Genomic DNA, 19,569 nt, shown 5'->3' on the forward strand with positions numbered 1-19,569 from the left:
CCTTACCCTCCCCTCTCCTTCATTCCGCTATCATGGGTAACGCAGCTGAACAATAAGGATTGTGGGCTCAATAGCTCTCTACCTTTTTTACTCCCCTTCCCTCTCCCCTGCAGCCTTTCACTCCCTTCCCCTCGTGCATTCTTGTTGGTGTCACACATTCTCTGGTTGTGTCGGCGAGGGTAGGCTTAAGATAAGCAACCATTACCAATAAAACCACAAGCAAATTGTGAACCAAACGAAGCTTTTCCATTTTTTACGAGGAGAAGAACGCCGATGTATTACGAGGATTGCTTGAGCTCAGCCGCCAATAACGTTCGAGGATTTACAATCAGAGAGTACCAAAGTGGTAGCGAATATTACAAACCTCATGCCTTAACCCCATGTGGTATTTAAGCTAAAGAAAAAATTAAAATACAGGGGTTAGAAACAGGAGGATTAGGAGAAAAAAAATCAAGGTAGAAGACCGTGGTTTAACGTTTTTGATTTTAAATTAAGCAACAGGTATTTTTTAAAGTACGTCCGCTTTTTTTTTTTTTTTTTTTGAGCGAGTTTTCCAAAATTCATTGACAGTGTGGCAGCAAGCTTCGTGCCTGATTCTCACCTTCGTCCATACATGTTTATTTTTCTGCTCAAATTCCCTGCTGAACTACTCATCTACATAACAGGTGTTATGGAACTTAAGTTATTTTAAGAAGTTGATTTACTTTTACAACAAAGAAACCTTTCGGGAAATAAAAATATTTTGTGCTTTAAGTTTTACTTCCAGACTCACCTAAATTGTTTAAGGTGGTGTTTTATTTTAACGACAGATTTTTACGTAACTTTGTTGAGTTTAAGTCAGCCACAAAGGTGTTACACAAACAATTTCAACAAAATCCGGGTAATGATGTTGCCCGCAGTTTTTCATTTCTTTCAAAAACCTGCTATGTATTGCTTTTGTCATATAACATATCGTTACCGCAACAATGATGCGTGATATCTGAAGCGAAACATTTGTAACTAACAAGAAGTGGTCATGGCCGAACCAACTTGATATTTGAAATAAGATTTCCCTTATGTTTATAGACTTAACATACAAGTGATTTAAAGAATATGTTTGTTCTATTTTTGTTCCAAGATGATGTTTACCAAGTTCTTGGCTTTATCATTTTTTAGATCCCTTTCTTTAGATTTCCTCTTAATTAACATCAACGCAAGTTCAACGTCGTCAATCCAAGCATCGCAGATATTATTGTTAAACTTTTCTTCTACGTCCTTCATTTTACAATCAATAACTTCCTCTACAGTGCATGCCGAGACATATCTCATGTCAAGACTTTGCTGCTGAGAAGGACAAGAAGAAGATGAAGAAGACGATCCATTAGTCGTCACTGATTCCACGGAACTATCTGAATTCCGTCGCCGCAGTGTTTCATCCGTCCTCATCTTCCTTTTCTTTCGGTCATCTTGCCGCAGATTCTCCAGATAAGTTTCCATTTTCTTGTGCCTTTCTTCAAACTTACTGTCCGGTTCATCCTCCCAGACATCAGACCGGTTAAGTTCCATTCGACTTAAGAGGTTGGAAGCATCCAAAATATCATTTTCGACTGAAGAAGCGGCGCCATCTTTACTTGTACTTGAGTGCTCGGCACAACCCTCGTTTCGCAAAGAACTTTTCTGTGTCAAGTGATCTTGAGCGGTTGGAACTCTAGTCGGGAATCGCGTCCACCTTTTCTGCGGAGCGTAAGTTGTAGGAAGTTTTGCTCGAGTTGGTGTTTCTGTGCTTGGTTGTTCTCCCTCCAGTGTCTCCAAAGCTTTGCTTGCCGGCTTGATGTTTTTGTCATTGGTAGTCAACAAAGCTTCCAAGTTTTGTTTGTCTGTTTGATGTTTGGCTGTCGCAGTAGTACCCTCGTTATCAGGCTCACTGGAATGCCAGTCTAAAAAGTCATCATTGACTAGTTCGTCTAAAAACGCTTCTGTGTCATCCCCGTAAACTAAATCCACTATCCCACCTGACTTTTTTCGCTTGTTTTTTTCGAACGACATTATATCTAGGCCGTTTTTATTTTCTAAAAAGCTCCGGATTCTTCGCGATGAAGTGCACTTCGCCGTACAGTGTGGCTTTCTTGTCAACTAGACTAGTATGTTCTATCGGCGACAGATGTTTTTAATCTTTTTTAACAAAAAGGAAAAGTTAATGAGAATATAGAGACTGATCAACCACATTGCATTTAATATAACTGATCGAGATAAGTTCTTTCCTACCTCCTTTTCTGGAATTAATTCAACTTTAACTTGTACTTTTTAAGTATGTACTCGTAAGAAGTTTTTGCCAATTTTTCAGTTGCGTCAAGCTAAACGAAAACAGGTATACCAAAAAATCTTAATTAATAATGAAAATGATGAAGAGAAAACAGTTGTTATCTTCGGAATTTTTAAAAAAATTGTTTTTCATATTATTTTTTTTCTTCACTTTACTGCTATATAAGTGGATCGAAAATCGCACGACAACTTAAAAATGGCTTAGTTAAAAGCTACAAAGTAATAGTAATAATAGTAATAATTCTCGTGTAATTTTGAAATTTTTTAAAAAACTGCTAAATTTACTACAGATCAGACGTCAAAAAAGCCAAAAAATAGTTAATAATCAAATTACCCACTTGTTGGCCCGAAAATATATAGAGGGTGTACATAGATACTATATTGTTATATAGAAATTTTCTAGTGGTAAAAACAATATTTCACGAATGAGCACAGCCTATGAGTAAAATTTTAACTTTCGATCGTTGAACGCGGAAAAAGCATGGCGGGAAAATGGACGAAAGCGCGTTATTTTGCGTGATAGAGAGGTGGAGAACAATCTTAGTGAAATGTATTTTGACTCAAGAAAATGAAGTTCATATCTTAGCGGGAATGTTAATAAGGGACAGTGTAAAATAATGAACAGTGAAACAATGTCATGCATAAATTTGCGCTATTTTGAACCAGCTCTGTTTGACTGTCATATTTAAACACCTTAACGCTCCTCTTCTAAAGACTCTTTATGAAAAACGTTGGTTTGTTTGTTGTTTGCTATTTTTATTGTTGTTTTACGGAAAGTAGAGTGCTTTAAACATGATATATAGAAATCGGACGGTCTTCCACGGCTCCTGCCGGTTGGCATAGATTCATTCTCGTCTTTGTTTTGCCTGCATGCAAAGCACTCAGTATTTCCCTATTTCGTCAAAGCTCTTTGTATAAAGCAGCTCTGACTGAGGCCCAGAATGAATCTGCATGATCCCTGACCCCTCACCGTGATTTACTGTGTCAGGGGAATTGCGTTGATTACATGTGTTATCTGAAGTCAATTGTTTGTTCTATTTCAGTTTTATCATCTACTTCTCGTTTGCACGTAAATGCCCCCTCCTCTCCCCCCTGGCCTCCGACGCCTTGCCTGTGTCTTTTCTTCGTTTTCTTTGCCAACGTTAAGGCGATCTCTGGACGTTTGTACATCAGGCGTCTGACGATTTTCCCTGTTTAACAATTCATGGCCTCTGGTATCACGAGCTGAGACGCCACGGTAGTTAACAACTCGAATCTGACTCTGCCTTTGGGGCGCAATGTGGCTCAAAATGTTCACATTCTGAAAATGGATCTAGCTTCCCCGCTTCTATCATGGAAAAGAGACTTTTTGGTCCGTCTTTATAGCTGTTATCTGCTTTGGCTTCAGTACTGAGTAGCTGTATAACAGCTCTGTATCTATAAATCAGTTTTAGGACTTGTTTCTCAAGTCGGTGATGTGCTTCATACATGGTTAATCCCTCCCCATCAATTGTATCTTCATTCCACTGTGTAGGTTTTATCGTGCTACAGCTACACTTCGCCTTCGCAATATCAAACAAATCTTGCGTTTGTTCCAGCTCCCTTCTTACTGTTTTCATTAACCGCTGGCAAATTAGGGTAACATGCTGTTCGTACACAACAAGACGTTCTTGTTTAAGGCTTAATTTTAAGCAGCCTTGATCAGCTGCCAGCTTTGCATGTTGCAGTCGCTCCAAACGAGTATTAAGCATAATTGTGTGTTGCCGGGTACTTCGCTCGTGCTCGTCGAACTGTGCCTTTAGTTGTTTGTATTCCCGAGTTAGTTTACCTTTTTCTGTTTTCACTTTTCCTAAAGATACCTTAATCTCCCTGTTCTCTTTGATTAAGCTCTCTGCTTGAGTTCGGAGAACGTTTCTTTCCTCCCTTAGTGTACGTATTTCTTTTTCATGCTGCAGTTTCTTTACTGTTGCTATGGAATACTCTTCTGCGTTTCCTGTTATGTCATCAACCAAGTCGGACTTCAGACATGTGTTTATCGAGAAACATGTGTCAGTTTGTGACGTGCCACCTGTGCTAGTGCAGAAGTTGTCTATATTCGTGTTTTCTGTGACCTGTTTCACAGTACTCGGTGATGATCTTTCCATCGAAGGACTACTTCCTTTTTCCGTGCATTTAATAGTTTCATTTTGCTTGCCGGAGTGTACTTCTCTGAGTTCATCTTTGTCTTGCGCTTCTTTGTTATTATTATCAATAATAATAGTAGTGTCATCACTGTTAGCTCTTTCATCATCTCGAGGCACTGCCTCAGCTGTTTTCTCGCTAAAAAGCCCAACACTTTTAATCCCTCTTTTCCATATTCTCAGGGAGAAACCCCTAAAAAAGTTTCCCATTTTTTTGGATTCGTCGTGCGATGACTCAGTGAGAAGACTTTTGTCCGTATAGTTCCAACTTTTTTCTCTGACTGTTGCTGTGAAATTTGTCGCGGCGGCCATAGATAGGATAATTAAATCTAGCATGTGAGTACAAAGCTTGCCGTGGCAGCAAATATTCTTTTGCTCGAAGGTTTGCTCGCGGTGTGGACGAGTGAAGTGATCATGAGTATTTTGTGCCGCTTTATTTGTTTCTGTTCTGGTGTTAAATTGCGATGACCGTGATTCTTCAACACAGTTGTCATAACTAGAATAACTGTGACGGGCAATCTTGGAAATAAACTGATGCAGTGTTTCATCCGTTGGACTCAATCTATCGGCAAAGGATCTTGCTTCTTCTATAGCATGTTCAGGGTTAGCAAGCGAAGAGCGAAAAATCCCTGACACTTTAACAACATCTTCACAACTCAGTCCAGTGTTGTTGTTACACGCATTTGCATCAAACAGGTACGCCTCCATCCTAAACGTATGTGTTCTCCGCCTTCTTTTTTACGTCTATTTAAAAACGGTTCATACTTCACGCTTATTTTGGCTAGGCAATAAGCGTTAACGTCAACTTTTGCGTCTAAATATTGGTTCTTGCAGGCGGAACTCAATTAACATATATCATAACATTGCTTTTAAAGTTTTAAAATATTTTCGTCACCATAACAACACCGGAAACATTTAGTTTCCAGGACCTTTTTGTTAAATTATTTACAGTTGCCTAGAGCTTCCCGTTGAGAAAAACAATTCTCTTTTGGGAGAAACGTGATAAACTATTTAAAAGCAATGAACAAAGGTCGACAAGCACATCGAGCGCCAGCCACGACAAATCACACACGCGATAAATAACCGACTCAATAAGGTTTTAGGGAGAAGTTATATATGATCAAACTCATCATTTTCGTAACACGTTAACTGTACAGAACGTATCTACCAAATAAATTATTCATTAAGGTGGACTTGATTTCTGGTGGATACTTGGTTAACTCGAAACAGTGCATAGCACCTTTCTTAGAATCGATTTTGAATAAAATTTAAATGATGTATCTAAACTGCTTCAATCAGCTTTCACCTTTCACAACTTAAAAATCTGGGAAACCTATATTGCACCTCAACAAAAGACAAGTTGCCACATTTCCTATACTTTGACACTAAAACTGGTTTATTTTTTTTAAAAATGCAACAGTTTTTGTTAAGATAATTTCCATAGTTTGATAAAACAAAGAAGAAGACCTGTTAACGTGGTTACTTTAAAACATGAAATCTTTGAAGTGAAAAATCTATAAATTTAGAAATCATTAAGAGGAAATCCGCCAGGACTTCGAGTAGTATTGGAAATAGACCCTCTATTGCAGCTTTGTGTTACTCTCAAATATCTACGAGAAATCTTTCTAACAACACACCTTGAAGTTCCGCTGAACCACTGAACGCGAGACAAATGGACACGTGAGATTTGCCCAACTGAACTATTCACACTCTAAAGAAATTGTTGTTGTGATCACGGATTTACTTACATCACCTTGGGGGAATACGCAATAAGATTAATTTCTGAATTGATTTTTGTCCCTAATATTACTCGACTTCCTAGTGGATTCCGTCTTAATCTTTTTTTAACTTGGTGCTACTTTTGTGTTACTGCCATTTCAGTCCCAGTGAGATACAAATGTTTTTCAACAGCTTCTTCGTTTTTTTTTTTGCTTTTCTTTCACCTTTTACAGTTTTAGATGCAAATTGATTTTTGTTGTTAACTCCAATGAAACACGTTGCTTTGTACTTTTTCAGCAGTTTGGCAACACTGGCTCTTGAATGCCTGTTGTTATAGCATAGATGGTCAGAGTAATACCGGTTCTGGCAAGACAGCCCTGTCTGTAATTCGCCCTTTCTGTCACTAAAGGGTCTAACATCGTTTTTTGCTCTTATCTCTATCTCATTCTCGTTCCCAGAGCCCGCGTCCCCCTAGACAGCTGGTCTAGGGGGACGCTGGCTCTGGGAACGAGAATCTATCTTGAAATGGGGGCCGGGGATCGCAGACTGCATACAGACCTTCACGTCGCACGCGTGCGCAGTTCCCGCCAAAACTGCTCCATACTCATTCCATTCCCTTCGATTCTAGTGTCGGATGAGTGCATTCTCGTCCCTAGAGGCCGCGATTAGGGTTTCCACAAGTGCTCGGCAACTTTTTGCAACTTTCATGTTTCGAGCAACTTTTCCTTTTCGAGCAACTTTTTCCCTCGAGCAACTTGTTCTTTGAGAATTCCAGACGAAGATCCCGAAGATTATCCGAGTGTTGTTCAAAGGCAATCGAACGTTTCCGAAGATTCCGAAGTGCCGAGATTCGAGGAACATCGAAGACGTTCCAACTCGCTCATTCTGCCTGAACACTAACACGTCCATGACGTCACGAATCTCACGATTCTCAGTAAAATCCTACTTCCCCACAATAGACTTAAAATTGCATAACCCTGCAGAAATCACCCCAAAGGGAATAGAATTGAGAAATCCCAATAGAAGAGCGTTTTGGATGGAGCAACAGAGCAACTTATTATCAGAAGCAACTTGATTTTGGAGCAACTTTTGAGCAACTTTTGAGAAATTACGGGCAACTTTTTAGGAAATTTCGAGCAACTTGTGGAAAGCCCTAGCCGCGATCCTTCTGGTCAGCACCAGTATCGCGGCCTCTGGGGACGAGAATGTGTGTACAGTCAACTCTCTCTAAGAGAGAGACGTTGTTTTGGACTCCGTGCAGGGTCTTGTGGAGTGCTCGAGTCTCCGGCGGTCTGAATTGTGGCGCGGCGCCGCGCGGCTTCGGGCGGTCGCGTCCCGCTCGATGCGCTGAGGGTGGCTCACTCGTGCGCTTGCATGGGTCATTCGTGCGCTCGCGTGGATCATTCGTGTGATTTCATGGATCGTTTGTTCGATCGATTTCTCGAATCGTGAGTTTGGGACGCCTGTGATCCCCTTTTTTATTTGGTTTCTCATTTTCATTACCTTTTTTTTTTTGTATACATGTAACTTTATGTAAATTATTAACAGAGAGTATTTGGAATTATTATTGTAAGTAATATATTATTAAGTAAGTAAGAACATATTAATTGCCAAAACAGCAATTGCGCGGCTGTTTTAGGCTAGCAACAATTTGTAACCATTTGTAATTGTATGTTTTGTACTTTGTGTTGTGGATGAATAAAAAAATAAAAAATAAAAAAAAAACTCTCTCTAAAACGGACACCGTCGGGACTGGCCCCAACCGTCCGTCTTAGAGAGGTGTCCGCCTTAAAGAGAGTCGAGGTAACGTGACACCAGAAATTTCGAGATGATAAAGCTTAACGGCTATACACAGCGAATACACGTCTGTTTTAAGTCGCTTTTTTTTAGCAAAGCCTATAAAAACGATATCAGAAATTCGACTCGTTCAGTTTGCTCATTACAAACGGTATAACAATAAGTAGAAAACTACCTCTTTGGTAACCATACACTTACGCAGAGAAGTAATACTTTATAGCGGATTGTTTTTGGTAAGTTTGGTATTCTAAAGGCGCTGACTTTCTTTGCTATATCGGCGATACCAAGTTTTGCAGTATTAATCGCTAAAAAATCGTTCACCGTGTAACATGGTACCGGACGATTTTTTGCGCAACTTAAGACACGGCAACTCCGTTGCGAGTTTTTGAACCCAAGTTAAAAACTCACAACTCAAGATGACGAATATTTAGAAAGTTGATCCGCGTAACAGGGTCGCCGTCGATTTTTCGCGCAACACCTTCCCAGAGTTCTGTTAAGGATAGTTCTGTTTTTTTTTTTCCCCTCTATATTCTCACTTTCCTTATCGAGACAACGACATGATATTTCGAATTCTTGACCTATTGAGTAATAGTCAGGCGGCTATGATCAATGGGTGGGTGTTTGAATTTGAGCCCATCCGGATTGTCATTACCACGAGTACTTCAGTTATAGACAACTGTCTTTGCGCTGGTTGTTCTATTCTGTGCGGCATACACTCTGCTGAACGAGACCCACCATAATGATTCGATTTAGCGCCCTCCTTCCAATAAGCGCCCCCCTTCGAATGTGTTTTTGTTAATAAGCGCCCCCCATTCTTATAAGCGCCCCCATTCTTATAAGCGCCTCTATTGTAATAAGCTTTCCTATTGTGGATAACTGCCTCTACTGAAGTCATATCGACGTCGAATAGATAAACTCATCAACATTCACCGTACCGTACTTGTATATATTTACTGCTAAAATGAACAATTCTTTTAAAAGTAACTAACCTTTCAACAATTTTTTACTGTTACAGTTTGTGTTTTGTTAGCTATTTTAATATTTATTAAAGTTTTGTTTTGAACTTTTGACTGTTTCTCAAAAAATTAAATAAGCGCCCTGTCCCGAATAAGCGCCCTGTCCGTAAATAAGCGCCCCGGGCGCTAAATCGAATCATTACGGCAATCAGGTCAAAACAGCTGTACAGAGTTTGGATTTTTGACTTTCAGTTTGGACTCTATCATGTCGTTGTCCCGTTAAGGTTTTTTCATTTCTACGTAGTGTCAGCCTTGCTTCTTGTCTCTGTTCAACATGGCCTGGACGCGCGAGCGTAATGTTGCGAGTTAGCGTTGCAGGGCTTTGTATAGCCTTGCTGATAGTTGTGTAGGGCTCTGTATAGCAGCTTATAGCCGTGCATAGTTGTGTAGGGCTCTGTATAGCAGCTTATAGCCGTGCATAGTTGTGTAGGGCTCTGTATAGCAGCTTATAGCCGTGCATAGTTGTATAGCAGCTTATAGCCGTGCATAGTTGTGTAGGGCTCTGTATAGCAGCTTATAGCCGTGCATAGTTGTGTAGGGCTGTGTTTAGCCCTGTATAGTTGAGTAGGGCTCTGCATAGCCTGCGTTGAACCCACTATACGGGGTTTTCACTGTCACGCGGCGTAAAAATAAATCCAAAACTATTGAGTAAAAAAAATCAAGAATAATACAAGTTGTAGAAAACTATTATATAAACTACTTGTCCAAGTTTCAGGTCTGTTCGTTATTCCGTACTTGAGTTATCCGTCAAATTGTTTCTCGCAAATTTAGAGAGCACAGTATGGAACCGCCATGTTGGAGCCCAAGCAGTTGGGCTCCAACATGGCGGCCGGAAATCAATGAAAACATCTGGCATTAAATACTGCTACAAAAAGCGGTCGGATCACCCTCATGAACAAGTTAACATTCACATAAACACTTCTCGCTAAACCTCAACTGTTCAGATTGTTACAAATTGCAGAATAAGGCATTTTTTTAACAAAACGTGACAGCCTTCTGGCGGCCATCTTTGATCTCGTGTGGCGTGAAACTCCGAAATTCAAAAAGCTCTTTCTTAAAAATGGCGAATGCTATCGAGCTAAAAGCCCTCAACAAGATATATATTAAGAAAGTCTATTAGGCAGTAAAGGATAAAATCTCAGGGGTCTTGCGATTTTGGGTTTTAGAATTTTGATGACGTCACGTGAAAACCAAGAATGAACGCAGGCTAGGCTCTGCACAGCCGTGTCAAACGGCATATACTAAAACCCGAAACGACGAAACGAAACCACCGAAACGAAACGACCGAAACCGCCGAAACGAGCGAAACGAAACCGCCGAAACAACCGAAACGAGCGAAACGAAACGAAATCGCCGAAACAAGCAAAACTTCAAGAATTCCGTCACTTACCGTACTATACACCCCGTTTAGCCTACTTTACACTCCCTTTAGCCTACTATAAACCCCGGATAGCCTACTATACACTCCGGTTAGCCTACTACACACTCCGGTTAGCCTACGTTTCACTTAGGTTAGCCTACTATGCACTCCGGTTAGCCTGTTTACGGTTAGCTCTCAATAATTGTAATGGGTTTTGCTTGTTTCGGTGATTTCGTCTCGTTTCGCTCGTTTCGGCCGTTTCGGTTGTTTCGGTCGTTTCGTTTCGGTGGTACAGATACACTTTTTACCTTTTAACCGTCTTTTATTTGTAATTTTTAGACCTTTTTATTTCACGAGAGCGTTTTAACGAGCTACGGCTCCTGAGCTCTTCGTGGTTAAATAAACTATATTTCGTTTCGTTCTTTCGCGTTTTAGTACATGCCGTGTCAAACCGCTATCTGATAACTACATGACGTATCGACGTATCTACGGATTTCTCGACCGCTGGTCTAGGGGGACGCGGGCTCTGAGAACGAGAATTTACCACAACAAGATCCAACAAGATGCCGTTTTTCAAAAGGAATAACAAACCTCCAAAAAGAAGACTTGATGCAGGGAATACAACTCTAAGCAAGTCAAATTTAAGCCTGGCTGGTACTGGAGAGTTGGCAGAATCGGTCAATAATGCCCTTGTGAAGTTAAAACTAGGCCGTCATGAGCTTAGTTTTCAAGATGGCGAATGGATTGCAGGCAAGTTGACTAACTATAGGAGTTTTATCGAAATTATTGATTATGTGACAAACCTATTTTTTTAGAACTCTTTTAAAAGCTTGTTAACTGGTGTTAGGCCTGGTTCACACTAGCGACATAACGGCAAGGTCACGCAAATGCAAAAAAGACCTCACATTATGTTTTATGTCACCAGTATGAACAACAAAACATAACGACATAGTTGGAACATAATGACATAAGCATAACGACATAAGGAAAGATCTGAACTTTTCTTTATGTCGTTATGTCCATGTCGTTATGTCGTTATGTCGCTAGTGTGAACCAGGACTTACATAGCATTTTTTCATGATCAAAATTGCTTAATCGTGACAAGATATTCCAGCCTGTCAGGACCTGTCAGCGTGCTACAAAGCTTGCTTGCTTCTAGACCAAGCAAATCTCTGTCTGACAAATCTCAGTTTTGAACTCAGTCTTGCTTATTGTTAATCGTGGACAAATTTGTAGAAATGTTTGTACTCATTCTTGGGCAAGTAAATTCTGTGTCTTTCCTCTTTGAGACCTTGTGAAATGAAGAGTTAAAACGTCATCATTACCCAATAACCCATGGGGAAAAGCACTATTGTTATGTCACCTGGAATCGAAAATTTAAAACCCAAAAGAATCCTTCGATCATCCCCGTCATTTACAAGCTGGAGTACCCCCCCTGGGTAAGCGCTATTGTTATGTCATCATTATATGATTACTTCTTGCACCCTCACTTCAACCAAGGTGAAGTCAAGATTTTTTCTGGCTACTGGCTGTGGGCACTGTTTGATACTACTTATACACAGGGATCACTAAAAATGCCTTCTCAGGCTTTGGCCTCTTGACCAAAGCCCTGTGGGGCATTGAATTAATGGTTATTAGAACAAGGTTTATGTTAAAAGGTATTATAAATACGTGTTAATGATTTTTCAGAACCAGGTTCACAAAGCAGTTCCAAAGATGGAGTGGAAGTCAGCAGATTACAAAAACAAAATGCACAGCTTAAAGAGGAAAACAATTTCCTCAAGTACAAGATTGAAGTTCTTTTAGACATGGTGAGGCAAATTAATTTGAGCTAGAAAGGCTGTAGATGTTACCCAGTCATATATGTAATCTAAACTCTTAAACTTTAGGCTAAGTTAGACTCGAGCCAATTTTGTTTAGCAGCACTTGTGGCAGTCATTGATATCAGGGTCCTTTCGTGGGGGCATCTTAGCCACATGTAGTTGTCTGTTTGGCAGCGTGCTTGAGTCAAGCCATGCTTTTCTGCACCCACTCCTACCACCTTTTTGTTGAGTAAGCAAATGAATTTGATAAGTATTTGGGTTGGTACACGTAAGTACAGTTCCACTGATTTCAAGTGTGACAGTGCCTGATGGTTGCTGCTCTCAGGGTTGTTATGTATACCATATCTAAGGCACCCTCCCCAAGTTCATCTATGAGTTTAATCAATTAATAACAATTAATAACAGTGATGATGGATTGGATCGTTTTATGACGTACAGATGTACGGAGGGCGCACACACCTGCAAACCATGCCACTAGCCATGTTGACCATGAAAAATGAAATGTGTGGTTTTCTTATTTCTATCAGCTCTATGCATGCATGATTTTCTTTCTTCTATGGTTATGGGTCTCTGCTCTATGGTCCTTTGGCTCCCCCTGGGAAGCTTTGCTAAAACGCATGCCTTGTTTCATCAAATTTTTTTATCTTCAAATTTTGCAACAAATGCTTTGCTCCATGATGTATTTTCAACTCTTTTATTAACCATGCGTAGCCCATTCCTAGCAAAACCAAAGACAGCTTGGACATGTCCAAGTTATTTAAAACTATCACTATGCCACGCGATCGCTCACCTGTAGCTCTATAATAAATAATCATTCACATATTTTAAAAATATTTACAAATACTCTGCGCTCTGTTTGTTAGTGTATTATTTAATGGCAGGTCCACACCAGCCTTTATGGTTGCCCGTACGAGACCTGCCTTTAAAAGCTATGTGTGTGTGTGTGTGTGTGTGTGTGTGTGTGGGTGGGTGGGTGGGTGTGTGTATGTATGTATGTATGTATGTATGTATGTATGTATGTATGTATGTATGTATGTATGTATGTGAAATATGTATTTTTGTGTTATTGAGGCGTTTGGCTCGGAGCGAGTACAAGTCATGCAATTTACCTGGAACGTGTTGAATATTGCAAAACAACGACTTGTTTTCTCAATATTTCAATTCTTGTTTTGAGTTTATTTTGGGAATTGTTGCAAGCTCAGCATGAATGTGTCAAGGCACGGGACACACATCATCGCACCAGGGGAATTACCTGTTTAAACATCATGCAGTCAGGTATGCTCTATTTATACTTGCAAAAGCTCGTCGGACAACACTAAACAGAGAAATACAACGGGATGGCTTCAGTCTACTCTTTACTTTGACATGAAATGGACTTCTTTATAATGCCATTTATGAACTGTTTTGGGTTTATTTTATTGAACATTCGGAACAAAATAAATATTTGCACGCGTAAGTAGGAATTTATCCGGCCAGACATGTGGTTTAAAGCAAGAGATGATGCAGTGAAGGACGCACACTCCGTGACTCACTCAAACACGACTTGTGTGTTTCTCAAGTGACTGCTTTTCTAAAGCTTTTTTACTGTGCGGCACCGTCCTTTTCTAGCCAAAGAACTGAAAGAGGTTGTCGAACATTAACTGCACGGTAATAAACTGCTTGAAGTTTCTTATTTGGAAAGGAGATGAAGTCCTGTGTCTCTTGTTGGATACAGTTAAACCCTACAGTAAGAACCAAGTGATTATGAGCCTGTTAAGCTAAGATTTGCCATTAAGGTCCTAGGATAGGATAGGATAATCTTTATTTAAAAACATGGTCAAATCATCAGCTAAATAATAATACAATTGACAATCTAATATGAATATATATATATAGAGAGAAGGGAAACATAAAAATATATAAAAAGCTGCTCTCCACGAATGCGGTGCCCTAGAGTACTCGTTCAAATTAGATCTTTAAATTGCCCAAGGGACTCTGCTTGTCTTACGTTAATAGGAAGACTGTTCCACAAGATGGCGCCACTATAGGAAAAGCTGTTTTTGAATGAAACATTTGAATGGCTTATGGCTTTAGTTCTAAGAGATCAACCGAACTCCAACTAATCCTCACCACCAAATCAAACCAACAAAACAATTTGGTGCCTGCTGCAGTTTTTGACTTTACGAAAGCCTTTGATAAAGTCCCTCACCATCGAATATTTAATAAATTTGAGTATTAAGGAATCCATGGAACCCTGCTCACTTGGGTGAAATATTTGCTTACTGGATGTTACCAAACGGTAGTTTGTGAAGGTCATCTCAAGTTTCCCCAGTCACCTCCAAATAAATGCAATAACCGACATGAACGAGGATTTACTGAACGTGCGAAACTGGTGTTTCAATAACTACCTTCTGTTGAACCCGGATAAGACTAAACTCATGGTATTTGGTAGCAGACAAATGCTTCCCAAACTACTTGATTTCACGTTATCATTGCTAGGAAAGGAACTTGTACCAGTCCAGGCGGCAAAGGACCTGGGCGTGACACTGGATCCCCACTTAACTTTCAATGATCACATTGTTTACACTGTTTCCTCCTGCATGTCTCGCCTTGGACAAATAAATCGAGTTAAACATGCTTTTGATAGAATAACTCTTAATACAGTTATTTATGCCCTAGTTTTTAGTAAATTGTTTTATTGCTCAAATGTGTGGGCGAACTCCTCTAAATGTAACATTGATAAGCTGCATTGAATCTGTACAGAACTTTGCTTGTAGAATTGTAAGTGGTGCACAGAAATTCAATCACGTCACGCCCATACTAAAAGAATTAGAATGGCTACCAGTATCAAGCCAGCTTTACTATCGAAGCGCCACTGTAGCCTTCAAGTGCATGACGGGATGTGCTCCTGACTATTTGACCTCTATTTTTATCAAACGTGCAGACATAAGCACGAGTACCACAAGGAGCTCTCAACAATTAAACATTCCTCTATTCAGAACTGCTACTGGCCAAAGAACATTTTATTACAGGACAACTACCATCTGGAACTCATTGGACCTTACTTTAAAACTCAGTAGATCTATTTCAATTTTTAAAAAGGCATTGAAACGTAAATTAATTGAAGAGTTTTTAAATTCGTGATTATCTAAATTAGATTATTATCATTATTATTATTAGATTATCTAAATTTTAATTTTAGTAGAATGTAATATTATTGATTTTAGTAGCATATTATCTTCGAAAAGCCCCCATGGGGAAAGATAATAAAGTATGTATGTATGTATGTATGTATGTATGTAGTTCCACAGGGAACATTTCTGGGCCCCCTACTGTTTTTAACCTAAATACACAACCTACCTAATGGAATACATTCTGAGGTAAAGCTCTTTGCTGATGCATTATTTTATGTCATTGTCAGCAATAAAGATTAAAAACAGAATAGAACAGTGGCAACATTGATGGCAAATGGAATTAAATCCCTCAAAATGTAAAATTTTATGCATCTCAACTAAACAAAATCCACTAGAACACAAGCATGCATTCTGTGAAACTGAACTTGGGTATCTAGGCATCACTGTAAATAGCAAGTTAACATGAAATTGCTAAAGGAACTAGTTTTATACTTAATGTTTACTGTAAAATGATTTTGTGATTTAGGCAAAAGCACCCACAGAGATATGCACAGGCTATGTTGTAAATCCTGGGTAACAATGGTTATCCCTGTGGTATTATTACTTATAACATGAACGATGTAGTGAACAGACAAAAAATAAATCTCAAGACCCAATTACCACTGACCCCAAAAAAGAAATTTTCATCGTTTTGCCCTATTTAGGTTTCCAAAGTAAAATAATTACAAAGCAAATTAAATCTTGTGTCTTTAAATTCCATGGTTGTTTCAATCTTAAAATTATTTTCCAAAACACTCACCGTATTAAGTCTTTTTCCCCTTACAAGGACAGACTCAGCCACTCTCAAATGTCCAAAGTTGTTTACAAGGCAAGTTGCTGGGACTGTAATGATTTTTATATTGGAAAAACGAAGCGTTGATTACACGAAAGGAAAACTGAACATTTTAAAGCACTATCGAAGAACTGTCACGTATCAGCCATTGCAGATCACATCACATCAACAGGTCACAACATCAAATGGGATCACTTTAACATTCTAGCAACAGGACGATCAGATACACATTGTAAAATAAAGGAGACATTGTTGATTCGCGATTTAAAACCGGCCTTAAATGAAAACGTTGGCAGTGAGAAACTTTTTCTCTACTAGCCATAATATTTATTTTTCTCCTGCAGATTTTTAAGTCTGTTTGTTGTTAATTAACAACATTGTCATTATTTTTAGATTAGGTACCAGTCTTTATTTCACGTTTAAATCTTATTGTAATCTTTTTAACGGTCACTTCTGAAGATGTACCGTAGAATTCCGGTTATAAGCCCTGGGCTTATACAACTTCGTAAGGGTTTTTGGGTGAGCTTATAAGTGGAGGGGCTTATATTCGGGAGGGCTTATAAGCGGAAGGAAAAAAACGTTTCGAAACGAGCCTCAGGAGTGTTGATCAAAATACGTTTTTAAGTTAAAAACACACAAAAAAGCAACATTTATCCCTGTTCAGTACTGTCATCCGGTAGAGGGGGGCTTATATCCGGGGGGGCTTATAACCGGATGTATTTTTTTGTTTCCAGGTTGATGGGCCTTTAACCGGGGGGGCTTATAAGCGGGTGGGCTTACAACCGGAATTTTACGGTATGTTGTAACATGAAACGTTAAGTTCTTAAATCAAAGTTTTTTCCGACATGCATTGTCTTGTCATAAAGGACGAAGGATAATCTGAATAAATTCATTGTGTCCAACAATTCAGACAGCAAATGAGGATCTTGATAAATAGAATGTTATATTTCGGTGTAAGCTATACCATCATCAGACTAATAAAATTAACGTTGAATATTAATACTATTAATATGAATCTAGACATGACAACCACTCGAATGTTCACAGCTGGGTTCAGGCAAGGTGCAGTCTAATTTTATCGATTGAGCAATTTTTATACATGAAAGTCATAAGACTACTGCAAGCCAATAATGTTCAAAATTTTACGTATAAGTCACTAAGGGATATTGCAACATACTTTGTACTTGATACTTTGTAGTAATCTAGCTATTTCATTATTAGTCTTACTACCGAGCATTACAGCATCAGCATTCGCAATTATTAGTTTATTATCGCACTTTTAGTCAGCATTTTAGCTTCCCCACCCTCCCACTTCCATGGCAGTTATGATTTTATCTATGTATTGTAGTTTTTCCGTAATTTAAAAATTTTATAATTTCAGTGGTATAATTTCAGACCGTTGGGCCTTTAGTTATCGTAGGTTTATTTCTGAGATTGTATTTTGATTTCCATATCGTTCATGTTGTATGTAAGTGTAGGATCTTAATAAACTGCCTGATCCCAAAACGTAGCTCTGGAGTGTGTTACTGCGTTTAGATACAAGCTAGATCTTAAATACTGTGAGTGAGGAGACGGAAACAATAAGTTTACTCAGAAGAATAGATAGAGTTCTCTGCTGGATTTTAGTCCATTGTTCAGGGAAGGTGCTAGGCGTTTGATATAATAAGCCTCTCTTAGTATTTAAGATCTAGCTTGTATGTTAATTTTATTAGTCTGATGATGGTATAGCTTATACCGAAATATAACATTCTATTTATCAAGATCCTCATTTGTTGTCTGAATTGTTGGACACAATGAATTTATTTGGATTATCCTTCGTCCTTTATGTCCTGAAACTGTCATCGGGTACTGGGTATTGTCTTGTCATGTTTGTCACCGCAGTGTGTTTTTTATTTTTATTAAGGTTAAAATGCCCTAAGAATAAGAATGTCTACAATATGTGTTGTGTTTAGTTTTGGGTCTCACAATTTCACATTAATTAATGTGGTGAGTAAACTTACTACTCCAAAATGACCACAAAACTGACAGAAAGACTTGGCAACCACATGGCCCCATCAAGTGCAACAAAAGCGTATTAATTTTTTAGACAGTATTTTTTAGACAACATGTTTTTAGACAATACTATTTAACCGTAGATATTTTTTTCTCAAAAAAACTGAATAACCAGGCACTCTAAGATTAATTGGCATACAATTTAACGCCATTGCAGCGTTCAAAATCCACTTTGGCTGTTTATTTCCATGTACCATAATTTATCAACTTTAGGTTAATGTGAGGGATGTGGAGACTCTAGGTTAGCAGGTTATCCCAATGATTATGTCATATTTTTACAAGACAAATTCAATTTCAAGGAAACATAAAAAGGCCTAATGTATTTTATAATTTTCAGTCTTCTCATAACTTGTCTGCTAGATTTTATGTTTATTCATTGCTGCTGGGGGTGTAAGTAAAAGTATGTGAAAGGCCTTTCATTGCAAGGCTTATAAATGGTACATCAGCAAACAATATTTCCTTTTTTAATTTTTAAATAGATGGCTGCTAGCACGGCAGACTGCAATGTGATGGAGAAGGAACTTGACACATTACAAAGTCAAAAACAAGGCCGCAGAGTAGCAAGATAATTGTTCTACTAAGTAAACTATGTGTAAGTGCAGACATTGGTATTAACCATACACAGTTCAATTTTGTTTCTTTGTAAGAGTGATACACTTCAACAAATCAAGCATATCTAAGTAGGCAGAAAGTGGCTGTCAAAATTAAATACCCCAAAAGCTCTATTAAGTCTCCATAATTTCCCTAAATGGTAGATCATGTCGAATTATGAACAAGACAGTAAGGAAAGCACCAATGACATTAAGTTTGAATATTATTTTTTCCATTTTTTGAAAGTGTGTTAGTCAACAAGCACTACAATAGTAAAACATCCTCTAGTAAGACCTAGACTGTCCACAGCCTCTTGATTTTTCAACGCTGGCGTCCAGTTCTCTTGCCGTTCTCACCCCGTGCTCATTGATTGAAAAAAAAAAAACACGAAAAAATAGAGGGCTATGGGCAGTCCAAGTAAGACCCCACTCTATCAAGTCCCCCACCCCTCTTCTTAAAAAGATCTTTAATAATGGAAATTATTAAACCTCGATTCTTACTAGAGCTTTTATGGAAGTAAGTATTATAATAAAGTTTGTTCCTTAAATGTTGTAATACTTTCTTGGGAACTAGAGAAAGCAAACAAAAAGTACTGGTGTTTGATTATAATTATGTTCATAACTTACTGATGACTCACTTAAGTGTAACAAGTGTAATATACAATCTACAAGTACATTATTTATATATGTAAGATGTCTCTAACCATACACCATATAGTTTGTTTTCAATTGTAAATACTGTTTGTAAATCTAATTGGTTCTCTCATTGGCTACCATTTGCAGATAGCGATCACATGCTCATTGCCT

At 38.6% G+C, this 19,569-nt stretch overlaps 1 protein-coding gene across 1 annotated transcript; it reads left to right on the top strand.

Moving 5' to 3' along the window:
- The first annotated feature begins 10,885 nt into the window (after positions 1–10,885).
- Positions 10,886–19,186, top strand: LOC144632731 (protein chibby homolog 1-like). The gene is made up of 3 exons (XM_078491449.1): positions 10,886–11,102; positions 12,042–12,163; positions 18,652–19,186. The coding sequence occupies exons 1-3, from the start codon at positions 10,916–10,918 to the stop codon at positions 18,739–18,741; spliced, it is 399 nt and encodes a 132-aa protein (XP_078347575.1). The 5' UTR covers positions 10,886–10,915; the 3' UTR covers positions 18,742–19,186.
- Positions 19,187–19,569: the final 383 nt, after the last annotated feature.

Source organism: Oculina patagonica, chromosome 12, assembly GCF_052425735.1.
Source record: "Oculina patagonica isolate OP01 chromosome 12, crgOcupat, whole genome shotgun sequence".
NCBI classification, from domain to species: Eukaryota; Metazoa; Cnidaria; class Anthozoa; order Scleractinia; family Oculinidae; genus Oculina; species Oculina patagonica.